Source organism: Calliphora vicina, chromosome 1 (assembly GCF_958450345.1).
Source record: "Calliphora vicina chromosome 1, idCalVici1.1, whole genome shotgun sequence".
Classification (NCBI taxonomy): Eukaryota; Metazoa; Arthropoda; class Insecta; order Diptera; family Calliphoridae; genus Calliphora; species Calliphora vicina.
Window position 1 is genome coordinate 155,224,458 of NC_088780.1, and position 20,940 is coordinate 155,245,397.

At 27.0% G+C, this 20,940-nt stretch overlaps 3 protein-coding genes across 4 annotated transcripts; 2 read left to right on the forward strand and 1 right to left on the reverse strand.

Annotated features, from left to right (window-relative positions):
- Nucleotides 1-2,174: 2,174 nt before the first annotated feature.
- On the reverse strand, nucleotides 2,175-16,435 carry Nlp (Nucleoplasmin). The gene is made up of 3 exons (XM_065516254.1): nucleotides 16,279-16,435; nucleotides 15,923-16,065; nucleotides 2,175-3,317 (listed from the first exon to the last, which is right to left on the reverse strand). The coding sequence occupies exons 1-3, from the start codon at nucleotides 16,298-16,300 to the stop codon at nucleotides 3,012-3,014; spliced, it is 471 nt and encodes a 156-aa protein (XP_065372326.1). The 5' UTR covers nucleotides 16,301-16,435; the 3' UTR covers nucleotides 2,175-3,011.
- Nucleotides 7,806-13,492, forward strand: LOC135964156 (sodium-independent sulfate anion transporter). Of its 2 annotated transcripts, none has more exons than XM_065516252.1 (8): nucleotides 7,806-7,945; nucleotides 10,868-11,170; nucleotides 11,240-11,464; nucleotides 11,524-11,639; nucleotides 11,895-12,198; nucleotides 12,263-12,565; nucleotides 12,633-12,946; nucleotides 13,164-13,492. In XM_065516252.1, the coding sequence occupies exons 1-8, from the start codon at nucleotides 7,930-7,932 to the stop codon at nucleotides 13,371-13,373; spliced, it is 1,791 nt and encodes a 596-aa protein (XP_065372324.1). In that variant the 5' UTR covers nucleotides 7,806-7,929; the 3' UTR covers nucleotides 13,374-13,492. The 2 variants fall into 2 exon arrangements, with proteins under 2 accessions (XP_065372324.1, XP_065372325.1); XM_065516253.1 differs by having other exon boundaries at nucleotides 10,871-11,170.
- A 2,491-nt stretch (nucleotides 16,436-18,926) lies between the features above and the next one.
- On the forward strand, nucleotides 18,927-20,740 carry Nph (Nucleophosmin). The gene is made up of 3 exons (XM_065510481.1): nucleotides 18,927-19,108; nucleotides 19,267-19,406; nucleotides 20,211-20,740. Exons 1-3 carry the CDS (start codon nucleotides 19,087-19,089, stop codon nucleotides 20,493-20,495), a joined length of 447 nt encoding a protein of 148 aa, XP_065366553.1. The 5' UTR covers nucleotides 18,927-19,086; the 3' UTR covers nucleotides 20,496-20,740.
- The last annotated feature ends 200 nt before the right edge of the window (nucleotides 20,741-20,940 follow it).

Consider the following 20,940-nt stretch of genomic DNA (forward strand, 5'->3'; position numbering starts at 1 on the left):
CTTTTTGGATATTTTTTTAGATTGAGAGTAAATGTATTTTTACGCTCTAAATTAAAGTTACTGGATAATTTTTAATGGAAAGTACGCGAAAAGTTTCAACATAACAGTTTTCTAAATTCAAGAGAAAATGTTGTTGTAAGATATCTGCATAATACTTTTGGAAGCTATAATAAGTGTTGATGAAAAGAAATTCATTTAGCTGCCTAATACAAAAATAAATCAAAGCAAAATAAGAAAAATACGAAAAAATAATAGAAAATTATGTTGTAAACTTCTTAATAATATTAAAAGTAGCTTAAAAAGCAAATTTGTAATTCCTGCAACATAGTTGGTTTTTTATTTCATGCAAATTATTTGCTTTTAGCTGTAAGTGCATTAATGTTAACTGCATTTTTGACTTACCTGCGCAAAATATCGTGCAAAAGTTAGTAGTGCAAGTCAAAATTACTGTATATGAAATTTAAAATAATAAATTATTTATATTTAAGCAAAAGCTTAAAATACTTTACACCACTAACTACTATATTAGAACTTTGGCTTTTCCCAGAATTTAATTCATGAAACATGTCAATCAATAAGTATTATCGAATTTATTAAAAGTTCCTTTTTTAAGTATGTTTATGTAGTGTCGTTTTGTTCTTTTTACTTCATAATCAGTTTTCATTGTCATATCACAATTAAAACTCGAACATACATACCATATCTACCGACTGTCCGATCGCTATAATCAATTGTCGTTTCGTCGTCTAAGTACGTCACTAATATTTAAAATTGTTGAAAAAAGTAAACATGTCGCACAGACATACTCTAAATTGTTAATAGAAATAAAGTAAACAATTCATATAAAAAATCAAATTTCAGTGAAATTACTTATTTGTCCCAACAATTAACACACGTTTATTTTGTATCATATTTTTTACATTTTATGCCAATGAAATTGCAATTATATTTTGATATAATAGATATTTATTTTGAAATTATCTAGGGCAAACAAAAAGATATTAAAAGCCATCTCATTATCGTGCTATTGAAATGGTTAAGAACTTTTTGGTAGACATCTTAATCAAATGAAATTGTGCTAATTTCTTTTATAACATAAGCATAACATTTTATTTTATACCTTTTAAGGAAAACAAAATTTAATTTAAAAGTATATACAGTTTTTGAGAAAAGTATGTATGTAATTACAATATCAAATCGGTTCATTGTTGGCATTGTAACTAAAAATATTTTTATTAGCAACAACACTCATAAAATCTAATCTCTACCAATCAATTAATTGGAAAGTAAATTGAACTGTTTTAAAATCTAATAGATTTTTTAAATTTATATGCATTTCTAAAATGTTATCAGCTAAGAAAAGCGTAATGAAAAGAGTAGTATTCTTTATCGATTGGGGGATTAAAACAGTATTTTTTTTTTTAAATTGATACTCTCAAAACTTTTATAGCCTCGGAGCTACCGGAACTATAACTAGTAAATTATTGACCTAAACAAACACGGTATAACTTATGTTATCTAATGAGTTTGATGAAGAACACACGTCAATCAAAATATTTGAAAAATATCAAACAGAAGTTTGATTAATCTATTAAACTTTCAGTATTATTGTACATACATATATCGTCAAATAAGAGATATACGAACGCACCGTAAAAGCCGTGATATTGCATTACTGCAGCATAATACAATACTTGCCATCATTGCTTTACGTCAAACTTTTTTTAGTGCAAACTCCAGTCAACGTTATCGCGTAAGGTTGACTGGATATTGGCCCACCCTCGTATTTTGAAAAGCTTATATTCTAGTTAGTTTGATTTAATTTAAAGTTTATTTTCTGCTTTCAATTTCATCTTGTATCTTCATTTTGAACAGAAAACAAGTCCAAATGCTTTTAAAATTTCGAATTTTTTTTTCCAGTGAGTTAAAAAAAAAAATCTTCATACATAGAGAATTATACATAGAGACGAGACGTAACTGTCAAAAACCTAAGACAACAAAATACATGCTAGTCAATGTATTGTTATTGTATCAAACATATGATTTGTTGTATTTTTGTTTGACAAATCGGAGTGTCTCGTCTCTATGTATAATTCTGTATGTCTTCATACTTAACCCATTAACTGATTTTGATTGCGGCAAGTCCAATTTGTAAAATAAAATAAATCAATGTATTTTTTTTCAAATAATTTTTCAGAATTTATTTTGGAGTTCTTTTTTAATTTTTTTAAAGTTTTTTTTGTTGTTTATAATGGAATTTTTAATATGTTTTTGTTTTGTATTTCTTTTGTTTGTTAAATTATTTAGCTTATAGTGGTAAGTTTTCTTTTAAGACAGAAAAGAACAGAATTTTTGTTTACATATCATTTTATAAAAATGTATGTTGTTTGTTGTTGATGTTCGAATTTTTAGCTTTTTTTTTTGTATATAAAAAATGCAGCCGTAGCACATGCATCAATCAAAGTGTTTTATCTTTTTTTGTTTTAAATTTAATTGATTTATTATTTTCTGTTTTAATTAAGATTACCTGAATAATTTTCTTTTATTTGTTGCTGTTTTCTAGTTGTTAAACACTTTTTTAAGTAACTGTATTTGCTAGCAGTTCTTGTCTATATAAAAAAAGTTTTTAGTATGTTGAAATTTTTTGTAACTTACAATGTACAATTATTGTAAAAATGTAAAAAAAATTGTTAAAAATTTTTAAAGTTCTCAAAAGTAGGTAATAAAATGTTGGAAAAAATACTCATACAATTAAAAACAAAAACCAAGGAACTAAGGCTCTTCCTACCAACCCTTTTTTATACTCTGCTATTGTATACAGTGGGATTTAAAAAATGTTGAGTTGGAAAATGGGCAGCGGGAAGAGCAGTCTTAAATATAGTTTCTTAATTATGTATTACGCATAGAGAAACTTATGGGGAAGAGGTTTTATAAATTTTAACGGTTGTGTTTTCTTTATGTATATTATGTATATAATTTAAGAGAGGTAGTACTAGGTGTTGTTAAGAAATTTATTTCTTCTTATTTTTGGCATTTTTGCCTTCGGCATTGTTTTCCAACTTTTGTTTCTTTTTAGGTTGTGCCTCATCTTCTTCCTCCTCACCATCATCTTCTTCGTCAGTTTCATCATCATCCATATCGACTACCTCAACTTCGTCTTTGATATTTTGTCCATGAATGTAAACTGGGCCATTGCCTCTGATCAATTTGAATGTAGCTGATGTTTCGTAGAATTCAATGTCGGGATTGACGGCACGTGTTTCACCGGCCTTCAAAACAGCAATGGGGATCTTCAAATTGTCTTTAACAGTGTGTACCTAACAAAGAAATAGAATAAAATGTAGCTTTTAGTCAGGGTTTACAATTGCTACTATATTAGCCGTCAATTGCAGTAAATATACATTTTTATCAATCTTCATACTAAAAATATAGTTACTATTATAATTTTGTATAACTCTGCTAATATAAATTGCTGTTACTATTCATATATTACTATACAAATTGCAATGTTAGTTTGCAATTTCTAGTAGCAGATACAAACAGTTGTCAACTCGTTATTGTAGCACAACAACCAAAATATATGTTCGTGCTATAGCAGCATACACACTTTTTTGCCGAACTAATATTGCGCGTCAGCATTCGTTTTTGTTTTGTTGTGCTAGCAATTTTCTCTGGCAGCAATTTACATTTCTTTGGTTGCTCTGCTATGGTTGCATTGATATTTCTTGTTTTTTGGCTATTTGGATGCTGCTAGTTATTTTATTGTCAAGTATGTAATACGAAATAACGATTATTCATTAGTGTAAATATTTTTGAATCTAACTGAGATATTGACTTGCATTTTTTTTGTAAGACCAAAAATTAAAATATCTAAACAAGAAAAAAAATGTTCGGAATAAATGTGGATCAAATTGTTCCTAATATGTATTTGCAATCCTATTAAAATTTTGATAAAAATTTTAGTTTTAGAAACTCAATAAATATGTAATATGTAATAAAATCTTTATTTATTAGCAAAACTCAATGAAATTTTCAACGTTTTTTAAATTTGTCATTCCAAATTACAAAGTGTAAAAAACCTTTTCAAAAGGTCAAAAGGAATCCCACAATTCCTAAAAATGTATGCGAAAATCCCGAAAATGGTATTTTTTACAATTTTAACCATAGGGTCTACATTTCCTCCGGGGCTGGGAAAATACTTTGGGGATAAATAGGAAACACATCAAGGTTTCTAAAGCTGCTTTCCGTTTTTTGATCCCAACTTTGGGATTTTAGAACATGTGGCCCAAAGTTGAAATTTTGATAAAAAAATAGGTCAAATTCCGAAGGACGAAAGGGCAACATGTTCAAAAAATAGGACATGTTTTTTATACCAAAATGTTCTCTGTAAAGCTACCTTACAGAAAAACATAAAATTGTTATATGTTCTTAAAGAAATTTTTTTTTTAATAAAAAAGAGTTCAGTCACCTGTTCATCCAAAAAACAGCAAAAATCTACTATTTTTTGAATTCTTAAATTGAAAATCGTTTATTTTTGGATCTATAATCGATATTACTCTGAAATATTTTGTATATTACTGATAATTTAGTTGTCTAACTAACAAAAAAAATCGAGCCTGTTCGGTACAAAAGTACGACATATATTTTTAAAAAAGCGGACCAAGGTATGGCAAAATTTTAAAATTTCAATTTTGAAATGCTTATAACTCGAAAAGTATAAGAGATAAATAGCACACGCAAGCATATTTTTTCAAGACATAGGCGAGCGCTTTCTAAACATATAAAACTCTTTGAAATCGAGTGGGAAACAAAAAAAATGGCACGTGTTTAAAAATTTTGCATGTCGAAGGTACCTTATTTTGAGCCCCCATAGCGCCGCCCCTGGGGCATTTGTTGGGCCCATTTTAATAATTTAAACTCGAATACTCATTGGCTACGCCCGCGTCAAATTTTATCCTGATCAGATCAGCAGTTTAGAAATGCCAGATTTATTTCAAACAAATTTTGATTCTGCCCAACTGTACATTGGGTGTGTTTACTGATATGTTGTTATGCACTTATCAAGAACAGCAACTGATAGCATCAATTGCAGAAATGTCAATTGTGCTATAGCACAACCACAGAAGTGTGTATTTTTGCTAGAAAAGTTTGACAGCACAACAAAATAAAACGAATGGAGTGCAATATTAGCACGACAAAAAAACTGTGTGTGCTACTAAAGCACGAACATATATTTTGGTGGATGTGCAATTAATTGTGTTTGCTACTAAAAATTGCAGACTAGCATTGCAATTTTAATAGTAATACGAACGAACAGTATGAATATTTATATTAGTTGATTGTGATGAAATGAGATAATTTCATATTTATTGCATAGTCAAATGTAAGCAATATGTTGCTAGAGCTGAATATCGAAACCCTGCTTTTAGTATAAGTTTCTTCTGAAATATATTTAAACAATAATCTTGAATATAAATTGAAATATTTGAAGTACTTAAAAATGTTTTGAAAACTGAAGTGCGCTTTCTAACGGCAACAATTAAGATTATAGGTTTTGATTTGATTTATGGGTATTTTAAAATAATTAAAATTTCTAATCAAAATCAGTTTCTGAGCTCATAAATCACATGCTAAATAAACTCTTTAGAAGTACTTTAATTAACTTTATAACGTTTTTATGATAGGATTGTGATTGTGCGTAATAAACAAATAAATGTGTTTATATACATTATAATTAACTGCTAGGACAAGTTTTGTCAGTATTATTATTCATGATTTTCCATAAAGGCCTCTTTACTATTTATTGTAAAACAGTTTTTAAAGAAGAAAATAGAATCAAAACTCCATGAACTTTGTTCCAAGTTCTTGACAAAATCTCAAGCACATGTCTGATAAGCGTCATTCTTTATAAACATTTTAAAGATTACAGCAAATTGTGGCCTAAAGCAATTTTGAAATATGTACATTGAAGGTTTTCTGCAAGTCATTAAAGATTTTGTTAAGAAAATCGTTTTTTATAAATTTTTTTTCATAAAACAAACGATTTATTTCAGTTATTTTTTTAAAAAAAATAGATTTTTTGTGAAAAACCTATTTACCAAAAGTAAAAATTCTTTCTTATAAAAAAAATATTTTTAAACTTTTTTTACATTGAAATATGAAACTTATTTTTCACAAAAACTTCTTTATATTTTAAAATTTTTCATAACAGTATTTTCGATTATATTGGTAATGCAACGGTTGATTGAGCAACTGATAAATGTTTCTAAAAATTAGTTTTTAATTTAAGTAAAAAATAAGCAACTATTGTTTTCGCTATTGTTTTTTAAATAACTTACAGCCTAACCGCAAAAACCGAAAAATCGATTTTTAATCCATAAAGTCGACTATTATTTTAAATTTTGTACCATAAAACTAAATTCAAATACTATTTAAAATTTTGTTTTATTATTTCACACTAGGCAATAATTTAGTTGCGCAAGTCTGTTTTTAATTTTCAAAAACATGAATGAAAAAACAAAGCTTTTACTTTATTTTTTATTCCCAGTAAGCACCAAAGCCACAAAAATTCAAGCACTTGAACATTTTGTGGGAATTTGACTTGAATGCAAATGTAATTATACTTTAGACATGAAAAATATTTGAAAATTTATTTTTCAAACAAAAAACATATGGCTTGAATTTATGTTTCCTTTTTACTGGAGAATGCTATTGAAATAAAGTGTAATACAACTGTATTTCAATTGCTTGACTATAATTCAAGGCTTGAATTACACTTGCTTTCAACTTGAATTCCAGTAAAAATACTTATTGGGTTTATTTATTTTTTAAAACGTAGAGACATCAAGAAACTTGTTAATAACGTTATTAAAATAGCTGAAATAATTATTTGGTTACTAAAACCTTTTTGTTAATTTGATATGTTACTCTTAACTTTATAACTAGTAAATGCTTAAATAAACAATTAAAAATAAAAAGAAACTAATGTTATTTACTTGAAGATTATGTTATTTACTAACGATTTAAAAATTAAGTTGCGCTATAATGTTAAACTTAATTGTACTGTAGATAATCTTTAGATTTAAGTAATCTAATGATCTTTTTAATAAAACAAAAATGTTAACCCAAATTAAAATATATAGTATTCTATAGAATATTATATATACTAAACAACGAACCCGTGATAGAGTATATTTCCATTAAACATACTTAATACTGATCAACGTAAATGTTTAATTGATATTAAAAAATATTTATTACGATTAATTTGAAACTTGTTTCATTAATTCCTTAAATTATCAAATATTTTCAGAAATTGCAATAATAGGTTTAATCAAATAAAAAAGATGTTATTTCAAGATAATTTACACAGTGTGTGTATAAAATAATAAAGAAAAGTAGGCGTGTTTTTTTTATTATAATCTTTTAAAAACATAAAATGATTTGAAATAAAATTATTTCTAACAATATGAAATAATAAATTATCAATTGAATATAAAGAATATTATGTGTTATCATTAACAAAAAAAGTAAAAAAAAATATATAAAAAATCACCAAACCAAAACAACAAATTATCAGTTTATGACAATGATAATGTTGTTAACTTGATGGCTCTCTGGAAATGAATGAAAATATTTGTTAATGGTCTGCTCCATGTATGTACTTAAAAAGAGTATGTCTGTGCATACATACGTAAGTAAACACCAGCCAGCACTTTATAAAAATTAAAAAGTAATTTAAAACCAAAATATAACATTCATTCTATATTTCAACGTGGTATAGAGTGGACGCGTGAAATATAAATACACACCAACCATCAAACTCTGGTCAATATAGTAAATAACAAATTCGAAATTATTAAAAATTTATTATTAATAATAAAATTTTTAATACAATTTGAATATTATTTTATAACGAGCTAATACAAAATGACGGATTTAGAAGGTGCGAATTTAAATAATAATACAGTGAAATCTTTCAATGGAGTTTTAATGCCTATAAACTTTATATACAAATAAAATTTATACACTTCTCCTTAAAGTGTTCAAGTTCGTTGTAACTCTAAAAGGGCCGGACTTTGTTGGGAGATTTCATTGTACATAGTTTATTTGTACTATATGTTGTAAAAAAAAAACTTGATTTAACAAAATTTTGTAAATATTATTATTAATAGAACTAACATGCTTTACTGCTAAAGTAAAGCATCCAAAACGTGAGTAAATTGTTTAATTGCCGCTAAACTAAATATTATTTCGTGCTAATTATTCGTGTAATGAAAACAAATTCATATTTATATAAAATAAAATTTGTTGTGTGAGTGTATTGTAGATACCGGAAGATGTTTAATTTAAAATTAAAAAAAAAAACTTTCAGTAATATTTATTTAAACTGATAAACTTTGACACAATTTAATAATTAAACAAATTATAGAGATGAAGAAATAATTTAAAATGTGTTAACATTTGTGTGAAATAAAAGTAATTGTTTTTGTAGCAATACCTTTAAATACTTTGCAGTCACATTTTTTATAAAAAATATAACAATGTGTTTTATTGAAAAAAAAACGTGCGAAAATTTGTTTAAATATTTAACTTTTTGGTTAAACAAATATGCTGACTTAAAGTTCCATGACCAATATTAGGGTGTTACAAAGAAAAGTATTATATTACAAGATTGCTTTGAATAGACTTTTGAATTTAAAAGAAAAATCAAACAAAATTATGAAAAACGTTTTGTGTAAAATTACAAAAAAAAAAACTTTGTTTTTATGGTATTAGCGGAAGTGGATTTCAACAACTCTTCATAAAAAAATGTTTAACATGTTTCCTAATGTCAAATTACAAGTACAAATATGGTAAATATACGTTATAGTTGGTCAGAATAAATAAATTTGAATTTTTGAAAAATGATCACTCCACTGCTATACATTTATATCTCTCTCAAGCCTTTTATAACAGAACAAAAGTAAATTTTTAAAAAAAAAATTCGCCCAGTGACAACATTAATTTAAGCATGTTATGTATAACATAACATAATTAAAAAAATAAAGAAAATTATTTTAAAAGTCGCGACCCTAGATAATTTGAACAAATTTTAAAAGCAGTCTTTGCTTGAGGTGCTTCTTGTCAAAAAACCCAATAATTTGTTTTCTATTTAAATATGTACTGTTGATAGCTTAGTGTTTTAACTCAGTTATTTTATTTAAAGTCTAATGTTGCTCTCAAAAGGTAATGGAGCAACGTTTTTGCTTTCAGAAGTGGAGAGAAGAGATGACAATAAATTTCAAAATAATCAAATATTTCCGTAAACAAATTTATTATTAACGTTTTCTTGTTCAAATTAAATGACTAAACTAATAATTAAAACAAATTTGGCACTATTATTATATATTTAATAACTTAGTTACACTCAATTTCATTTAAATGAGATAATAATTTTGCAATTTAAAAAAAAAAAAATTTTAGTAAACATTTATTAAGCTAACATTAAAAAATACTTATTCTACGTTTTGTATTAAAATCTCACAAAATGTTGAGTAGTGTGCAAAATAAGATAATTTTACTTTTGACAGTTTAATACCAAACGATATCATAGTAAAGATTTAACGTTTGCATAAAAATCTTTTAGTTATTGAAATAAGAATTTCAAAATACAATTTGAAGCAGTTCAACTGCAAAAAAAAATATACATCCGTCTCTCAGATGAAATTTATAAATATTCTAGTCGACATAGAGTATCTAATTTCTAAATACGTCAGTCTTCTTAAGAAAGTCAAATACCTACCTGTCCGGTTATATTGGACTGAGTTAAATTTAAAAATTTTATCCTTATTTGATTTTATGTTTTTCCAAAGTTTAATTTAACTTGCAATGTTTGTTTATTTGTTTGTATGTTTTTTTAGATCAACATTTGTAACTGCATTTTACCTAAAGACAATGCAACAATATTTTCGAAAATTCGAAGTTGTTCAAACATTTTTAAAGCTGTTAAAATAATTTCTAGATCATGCATAAATCTGACGAATATTCATTATTATGTATGTATAAGCTTTTAAAGATATGTTCGAAATATTCAAGGAATTAAATAAATGCTTGATTTAAACATGTTATTATTTATTGTAATAAATCATGAAAGGACCTTTAATTTGATAACATGCCCAACTAATTTTATACACAAAGGAGACAGAAAAAAGCCAATATTTGTTCCCAGAAAAGATACTCCAAAAAGTACCTTTAATAAAAACTTTATTATTTTATAATTTATTTTTTCATAATACCAAAAAAAATTGATTTTTTGGGAACTGTTACAAATACATATTAAATATTTTTTACGGCATTTAAAAAAAATCAATAAAATGGAAATTTTTGTATAATAATACATTCTTTAAAATATATAGAGAGGACTAATTACATAATTATGTTACAACAAAACACAATAAAAATAACAACTAGTTATTGATTTAAATATAAATTAATAACACAAATATAAACGGCAGCCACGCATTTAATATTCAAAACAAATATTTATTTGTACCAAACAATCAATAAAACATCATCTAATATGTATATAAAACACTCTAAAAGGTTTTAAAAGCAAGACCCTAAAACACTTTCTACACAATTAATCATTTGATAAAGCATATTCAAATATTTAACACACACAAACAGCACCACAAATTAAATTACGCAAAAACCCGAGAAAATTAAGTGGAAAATATATGCAAATAATGATAACAATGAATGTAGTAATAACACAATATGTTAAACAAATATTGAATAAAACTGTTAAGCATAAACAAATTTTCCCAAACTTCACTTAATAAAAAAACAATTTAATGGCGTATGTATTTCTATTATCTTTTTTTAGCAGAGAGTTTGTACCACGAAAAGTTTCCAGATGTGGGTAGAATTATAAAAAGTCATTCAAAGAGTTGTTGCTCAACAAACACAATTAAGAAATTCTTGCCCATTGTGACATGGTTGCCCAAATATAATCCCAAATTTCTTGTATCGGATTTTGTGGCTGGCTTAACTGTGGGCCTCACAGCCATACCGCAGGCCATAGCGTATGCCATTGTAGCCGGTTTACCAACACAATATGGTTTATATTCAGCATTTATGGGATGTTTTGTTTATATTATATTTGGTACTTGCAAAGACATAACTGTGGGTAAGTTAATATAAACAATATATTTAGAGTATTTCAATTTATTATTTCTGATTGTTCTTTTTTTTCTAGGTCCCACTGCCATTATGTCTTTGATGATACAAACTCATATAGCGGGTAATCCAGATTATGCGGTATTATGTTGTTTTCTATCGGGCTGCATTATCTTTCTATTGGGTGTTTTGAATTTGGGAGTGTTGGTGAGATTTATATCAGTACCGGTGACAACTGGATTTACTTTGGCTGCAGCTGTCACCATAGCAAGTGGTCAAATTAATAATTTATTTGGCATAAAAAGTAAGTTTAAATTTAGTGTTTCTTTTTTTTAATTATTGAATTGTGTGTTTTTTTTAAAGGTCCCTCAAATGAGTTTTTGGATTCGTGGATAAATTTCTTTGGCCATATAACTGAGACCAAAAGAAATGATGCTATTTTGGGTGTGTGTACTTTAGTGGTGTTGCTATTAATGAGAGTAAGTAAATTCAAAAGTATAATTAATTTTTTCCAAAATATTTTAATACGAAATTGACAAATGTAAGAAATTTGGCATCGAAAAAAATCTAAATCATGGGATTATTTTAACAGCATTTAAAAAATTTCGAATATAAGTTCGAATTATAGAAATATTTAAAAAAAATTATTTTTAATTTTTTTTAGTAAAAAAAACTTTTTATGCTATTACTTGCTTTATGTTACTTATAACATTTATTTTACTATTTTTTTTCAGAAAGTTAAAGATCTACCCTGTAGTTATAAAACTCTAACGAAATATATTTCCTTGTCCCGTAATGCTATTGCAGTTGTAGTGGGTATATTAATTTGCTATTTATTGAGTCACGATGATTGGTTGCCATTCAGAGTTAGTGGCAAAATTACTCCGGGTATACCACCGTTTAGGCCACCACCCTTCTCAACTCCAAACAACGGCACCACCGATAGTTTTGGTGAAATGGTATCAAATTTGGGTGCATCATTGGCCACCATACCATTGATTTCTATATTAGAGACAGTAGCCATAGCAAAGGCATTTTGTAAGTATTGGTTTAAGTAACAAAATATTATTTATTTAAATTTGTTCTAACACTTATCCAACAGCCAAAGGCAAAATAGTTGATGCTTCACAAGAAATGGTAGCTGTAGGACTTTGTAATGTTTTTGGTAGTTTTGTTTCCTCAATGCCTATTACCGGCTCATTTACTCGTTCGGCCATTAATAATTCTAGTGGTGTAAAGACCACTTTGGGTGGAGCCGTAACTGGTATATTGGTTTTATTAACTTTGGCCTTTTTAACATCAACATTTTACTATATACCCAAGGCTACTCTATCGGCCATAATTATATCAGCCATGATATTTATGGTGGAATATGATCGTATTGGAGAAATTTGGAAATCGAAAAGTAAGAAAGAATATATATTTTTTTTAATATTAAAAATAAATTTAATAAACTTTGTTTTTTTTTATAGAAATGGATTTGTTTCCTTTCCTGGTCACAGTAATAGCTTGTCTATTTTTGGGTTTAGAATTTGGCATGGTTGGTGGAATTCTGGCTAATATGCTTTTTATTTTATACAGCAGTGCCCGACCAAAAATTTTCATACACAAAGAAAAACTACAATCCATACAAGTGGGCATAGTAAATGTAAAGGAAAATCTTTGTTATTCATCTGCGGAATATTTGAAATCGAAAATTGTTAAATTTGTGAACACCAACGAAGACATCAGATTGGTGGTGCTCAATGGTGAAGAAATAACAAATATTGATTCTACCGTGGCATTGGTAAGTTGTAGAAAACTAATTTCTAGGAAAAATGTTGACTTGATTGTGCAATTTGCGAATGGGTGACATCAAATTTAACAAATTTTGCCTTTTTTAAAACAAAAATGTTTATAAAAACGAAAAAAATTTTAACCTGTAAGACGGCAACATTTTTCTAAAAAATATAACTCACTAAAATTGTACTTTTTAATTCATCAATTAACTCTTAATTTTGCAGAACATTTTGTCATTAAAAGAGGATTTACTTGTCTACTCTTGTGAGCTGATATGCTGGAATTGGAATATGGATGCAGCCGGTGTCATTTGCAGATTACATCCCAAGGAAAAAACAATGTTTAAGTTTAGCAAGTCTATCGCAGAAATTGTAGAGGAAGCTAAACCCAGACTTAGTTGCCAAAACAATTCAAACGATAATCACGATGTTTAAAGCAACTATAAAAGTACAAAAAACAGTTCCTTATAAATAATAAGATGTGCGACATTTAATAAATGTGTTTTATATAATTTTCTATGCCTTTAAATATGGGCAAATAATTTTAATTTAAGAAAAAAATTATGTTAAAAAAAAATGATTATATATACAATATTGTAACTGTCTATGCGAAAATTTTATTTAAAAGCACTGATGTTTTCTAATTCATTGGAAATCAATTTATGAGTAATTAATAATTCGCTGGATCGAAACTTATATTCTCTCTGCTACCTACATATTGTCAAAATATATTTTTTAAGTTTAAAATAATTGTTTTTTATATAAATGTTTATATTAGAAATATAACAAGAGTGCGATAATCGGCTGTGCCGAATCTTATATGTATATCCTTCACATTAGTATTCTTTAAATGAAAAATTAATAAAAATCAAATCAAACCATTTTTATTTTCTACGTTGGGTAGACATGATTATTATTGAATTAATTACACAATATGGAAAACTGGACTCCACGAAACCAAAAGTTAATAATAATCAGAACACAAAGACAAATTTATATGTCAAACTTAATCCTAATATTCCAGACCTTCAATTGATATATTTAAAAAAAATCGAGGTAGTCCTATTGGTTTTTATCAATATTAAATTGTGTACCTATTTTCAAAATTACGACTTTTAGTTTTACAACAATATTTACAGGAACAATGAGCCAGAAGATGGACATACTGAAGAATATACATTTTTTAAACACTTTCTGAGTACAACATTTTTAGAACGCTATTCCAACTGCTTTTCTTGTGGTTGTTTTTTAAAATGTAAAAAATCAGAGTGTACTTTTCCATTTTTTTTAAATGAATACCCTCAATATTTAGTTACCCTTAAATTTGTACATCTAAAGCAAAATCTAGGCTTGATATATTTTTACATACCCGAGATAACAAAAATACTGTTTACAGATACAAAAAACAAAACACATGTCATTCATATTAACACATAACAAATTCTAACTAATGAGTGCTAAACAATAATAAAGAAACTATATAATAATCTTCATGTTTTCATTTTAGCTAATCCAACATTAAGCAGCGATTAAAATTTACCTGGCTTAAAAATGTGTTAATGTATTTTCCCGCTTTAAAACATGAAGCTGATGTATACATACATAAAACTAAACTCTGCACATGGAAAATGTTTATCTAGCAACAAAAGAAAACTAAAAAGAACCAACATGCTGTTTGTTACCTTTGTTTTAAATTGTTGTTGGTAGTATTTCTATAATGTTGTTTAAACATTACTCACAACCGGAAGATAAAATTATTTTTAAGCCGAAAAACAAAAATAAATAAAAAGTACAGAAGGTTCCACATAATGATGATGATATACAGTTGCGAACACAAAATAGCAGTACTGCTAGAAAATTTTCTTGAACGGCGTACAACCATTTTAAAAAATTTAAAATGAGAGTTTTGTTCAATAATCTGTCAAGTCTGTTAAATTTTAGTGAGGTAAAATTTTTGGAAGAAATATAACTTCGAAAATAAAGGACTCTTATATATGAGAATACGTATTTTTTTATCAACATTAAATTAGCATTGAATTAAATTATTGAATTCGTTTGTTTTAATTTTTTTAAATATGATGAATATATTGTATATTTAATGTTATATTAAAATAGTTTTTTTCGGAAATTCCTCTTTTATTGGGTCTCTTGCACCATGACTTAAGGGAAAATATGGACTGAATAACTTAACCTGAGAGCGATCGAAATATCATTAGAATCACAAATTTTAATAAATTTAATCTGTCAGGCAAATAATAAATGGATATGACTGTATGAAGATTTATAGATGTAAACTTGGCATCCCGATGTCCAAAGAAAAAAGCACTAGTAACAAAAATACATGCTGGTACTGGGAAATGGCGCAATATTTTGTGAACTGACATTTCTAAAATTGTTTTACATATTTGATTTTATTTTAAAATTTGAAATCATAGAAATATTAACTAAAACGTATTGAAAAATCGTATGGATTGCAATGTTCACTAAACATTTACTAACAAAAATATTTAGATAGGTACATACCTATTTACAAAAAAAAACTAACTCAACTTTGCGAAAATTTTGTGAAACAAATTTAAATTAAAGTCGAATTAATTTTGTTTTAAGCCGAATCAAATGATAAAACTGTAATGTAAAAAAAAGTAATAAATTGGGAGAAGACATACTAATGACGCTTATACATATTTTAAATGTAATGCATGTGTGTATAAAAAACACTGTACATACATACAAAAAAAAAGTACAATATGTACAAAAATAAAGAACTACAAAAAACACGACAATGAGTGAGTGAGGTTATCCTACCAAACAAACCATCTCATATCTATAACTTTTTTTATATATGAAATAACAAGGTTATATGGATATACACACAACTAACCCTCCTCCTGTTTTTCCTAACCAAGATACTAACAGTACTATTCCTACTTGATTAAAAATATAATAAAAAATATGTATTACAAAAAAAATAAAACACAACTTACCTCTACAACATTGAATTCATCCTCTTTTGCTTCAGCGCCCAAAAGAATTTGTCTGATGATTAGTTTTTGTCCGCGGGGATAATCTTCATCGTTGGATAACACTTCCCATTCGACGGAGCTGTTTTCGCCGCTTAAAGTAACACCTAAGGACATAAACACATTATTTATAATTTATACATTTTCCTGATCCTTTCAGAATACAATAAAATAATGTTTCGTTTTTTTTCGGCATCTACAAAAAAATATACATTTTTCTAGCCGCCATTTTTATGTTGATTTTTCTTAGAAGAATTGGTTGGAAATCAGTCAAATAATAACATTATTTTATTGTGGAAATTAACACAATTTATATTTACCATAGAATGATTCGTCAGACATTGTGATTTTATGGATTCTTTTGGATTAAAATTTTTATAATAAATTGTTCACGTTACTCGTGTTATTTGCACACAAAATGATGAATTTTTTCCACCACAGAGACGAAGAAGAAAAAGAATTGTGCACTCAAAGCCGGTAAAGCGGGGGTAAAGAGAATCGAAAAAAGTTTGCCAATTTCGTTTTCTGTTCGTGTTTCGTTAAACAGTATGTATTGCCAACGTTTGTTAGGAAAATGTTACCAGATCGTTTAATAATGTTATGCGGGGAAAACAGATTGTCTTTCCGTGCATAAATGCCACAATAGCTCTGTTTTTGCTATCAATTTTGAATTTATATACGTTAAGTGTTAACATGTAAAATTTATACATGTTAACTTTAACAACGATAAATGTGCTCCTAATTCAAGTACAAAAAAAAACAATAATGAACATTTTAAGTATGCTTTATGAGATATCAAGCTTCATTCAATTTTATGCTTTATGGTCACAACTTTAATGAATAATGTAAGAAAAGATAAACTCACTGTTTATTGTTGGAGTTTTCTTTAAGCTTTGATATTTTTACAAATAAAGCTTGAGTGTCTGTAATTCTCATTCACTCTATGGCTTGATTTGTATAATATCTTTATTTTTTCTAAAGTCTTTTGGGAAAAGAATTCCTGATGATCTGGCCTAAGCAACCAGTGAAATGCGCATAGGAACTAGCTAATCCCCCAACAATAAATGGCAGTGAATTTATCAATAATTGGGAAATTTAGCACAATTCTTACTATGATATTAATTTTGTATTCCCGTATAACTCTTTAATGAATAATGTTTGTGGTTTTTAATGGACCGATTGTCATAAAACTATGACAATCTACCTATGATTTAAGCATTTATAAAAGTTATTAAAGTCGATTTTTATCTCAATATCGATTTTTTAAGAGATTTATTCACTTTAAAGTGATTTTCTAATGTGAGCCATACATGGGTGCTGTGCTCAAATATGTGACGATTTTTACAAAATTTGGTGGTGTAATTATTATTAATATAAGACTTATTTAGTTTGAATTTTATATAAACACCGATATATTCAGAAAAACAACAAAATTTAATAACTTTTGATTTATCTAAAGTTTTGTTCAGAATATATGATGAAATCAATTGTTTAAATAATAAAAAAAATACTGAGAAAAACTTTAAGTAAAATTTGTTTGTCGTTCTCAATACCGAGTTTTTTGAATATGTGCAAACACAATAATAAGTTCATCGGATAGTTTATAATATGCAACAAAAAGTTATTTTACGCTGCGTTTACACATGCAAGTAGATTGATGAAAGTTGATAATACGTATTATTATCGAAAATGTCGAAAATACATCGAAATGTCTACAAGTTGCTTGAGCGTTTACACATGCAAGTAAAAGTTCATTTTGTAAATGTTAGCGAAGGAGAATGATGTCTTCAAAATGCCACAAATATAAGAATATTACAGCTAATTCGATAAATAAACCATTTATATATCAGCATTTGTTATTTTTAAGTCCATTTGCGGCTTGAAACCAAATTTTATTATTTTTATTCATAACAATAAAGTGTTACCATGATATTCAAATATAAAAATTTCTGGGGAAAATGTTAGGTTAACAATTTTTATAGATATTAGTAACAATTTTATTTATTAAAACTAATGAAATTGCTATTTTTACGAAAATGATAAGCATTAGTGGTCATTTGTACTATTTTCTTTTACAAAAATACATAAAATAAGTTAAAAATATAATTATTATTTTACCACCTTCTGATAAATTTTTTAAAAGCTATTTATTGGCAACTCTATTTGTCATCACTTGTATGAAAGTGTCGAAAATCACTGTCCACCTAAATTCAGTAGGCAGTGAGCTGCAAGTGGCTGCATGTGTGATTGTGTTAGTGCAAAAGTATGTATGTATTGTGTTTTTCGAACTGTTACTTGCATGTGTAAACGCTAGGTTAGACTACAGGTCTTAATAATTTTAAACTTTTTACAGAAAAATATCACATTATTTTTACTATCTCTATGTTATAGATAAATTAAACTACAAAATTTATTATGTATGTTTAAATTTTTAACTCAATATTTTTTAATTATGACCTATATTTAGTGCCAACTTTATTAGTTTTTGTTGTTATTATTAATCATTATAAGTTTTACGATAAATTAATTAAAATAACTAAATTTTTATTTTTTAATTATGTATACATATGTATGTAATTATTATTCATCAACTAATATCATTTCTATTAATTGATAAATATCTGTTATCAAAAATAATTCTTATCAACAAATAATAATAATATAAATTATTTTTATTTTTCAGTAAAAATTTGCAATTTTTATATATTCATAAATCTTGATAATAGTTATTTTGGGTCCGGGTTAAAATTGATCTTGAAGTATATCAAAACTTGTTTAGAATGTATGTAATAAGATAAAATTAAAATCACATCCTTCTCTGGCATTTTGGTAATTTATTTCAATAAAAATTGGTTACAAGTGGCAATACTAAAGGGATTTTAGGTATTATTTATAATTTGGCATCACTTTTTCTGTAGCATCAATGAAATTGACTTGGCATCTCTTTAAGAGGTGCCAAGTCAAGGCGAATTTAAGACAGTTTAGTTCGGTTCATCGTCTGCGAGGCACGTGTAAAACAAATTTATTTGCAAAATAATTGTACAGTTGTATATAAAATATCAACAGACGTATAAATATTAAATTATCTTTAACACACGTTTTTTAGTTAAAATTAATATACATAAAAAATGGAAACAGAGTCATTCTACGGTAAGTACAAAACTACAGTCGACCACGAAATTGCAAGTAATTCGTATTTGTTATAATGCGGCCGGCGAATTGACAATCAAAAATGTCTACCGGCAGCATGACAAACAAATAACCTTGATATTGAAGTGATAAATAATAAATTTTTCCTATAATTAAAGGTGTTGAATTAAGTGAAAAGGATCCTTTGGCACAATTCGAAGTTGCTGAAACTGATAAAGATGTTCAGGATCAAAAATTGATTATTAAACAAATAAGCTTGGGTGCTGATGCTAAAAGCGGCGAATTCAATGTTGTACAGGTAATTATCCGAATTAATATAATGAATTCGCCTTTGTTGTTGGCCTATCAAACTCGTCAATTCAGAAGATGCTATTTTTTATGTTGTTTTTGTTCTCGAATTCGAATTCTGGGGTCTTTAAATTTAAAACAGCATCGACCCACAATAATACGCGAGTGTGTGTGTAATTTTTTGTTCACGAGCAAAAATGTTTCAGCAACATTCAAGGCGAATTTAAGTTTGACATACCAGCGTTCGTGAGAATATTTTTTTAATGTGTAGTTTGACATTTCACAATACAAATTCTATAAACAGCTCTGCTCCCCATAACACCTTACTAAATTTTAATACAAACAATGAAAACGTGTGACGATGCCAAAGATGCCACATTTTTTGTTTATCTTTCGCTTAGTGAGCAAACGTGCTAAGTCCACTTTTTATGAAAATTTAGATTTGAACACAAAACGTTAGATTAAGTAAATATATACTGTTTGCTTTAAAACATATAGAGCTAATTCGGTACTTCAAAAGTGCCAAGCCTATTTATTTTTTTTTTTAAATTGCAAATTGACTCAGTCAAATGGAATTTAGTATAACTAGTTTAATCATTTATTTAATAGCAAATGTGATAACTCCTAAAAAGAACTTATAGGTAGCCATCGTATTTAAACTATAAATTGATCATTATAAATTGTAAAAAAACCTTCAGGGACAAATTAAAAAAAAAAAATATTTAAAACAATGAATGTTAGAACTGTGTGTTTCCTAAAATTTATATGAATAGTATTGTTCTTAATACAAAATGTTTTTATTTTATATTTATAGGCTGAAGTTAAGGGATACGAAAAGGAAACTATTAAAATTCCAATTGCTGTCTTGAAGGCTGGTGAAACCCGTACATTATGCCCCAACTTAGAATTCCCCAGCGATTCGGTTACCTTCAAACTTATACAAGGTACCGGTCCAGTGTACATCTGTGGTCAACATTTAGTCCACGAAATGGTTGAAGAAGAATGGCATAATGAGGACGAAGATGATGTAGAAGAGGACGATGAAGATGACGAACAACCACCACCACAACAAAATGGTAAAAATAGCAAAAAGAAGTAATGCAATTACAAAAAAACATACCATAACCGTAGTTTTGAAGAAGAAATTTCTTATTCCGCTTTATTTTGAATATAATTTCTTCTAAGTTTTTGTATACAATTTGTAAGTCCCCTCTTTAAACAAAATTCCCACAAAGAAGAATAATCACAAAAATCTAAATGTACACCTTAAGTTTATAAGTATGTAATTTAAAAAAAAATTACTTAAAATTCAGTAAAAATAAATGTAATTACAAAAAAATCGAACATTTTATTGTTTTAATGGTTGATTTCGAAAATTTTTAGAAATTATAACCCAAATGATGAGTTTATTTCCTATTTCGACATATTCCAGAGTTAAGAGTTCTTCAGCTTAAAAGTAAAATCAATAACTAGTTGACAAACATGTAAATTTGCATTTATTACAAGTAAGAAAGTATAGTCGGCCAATCCCGACTATTCGGCTT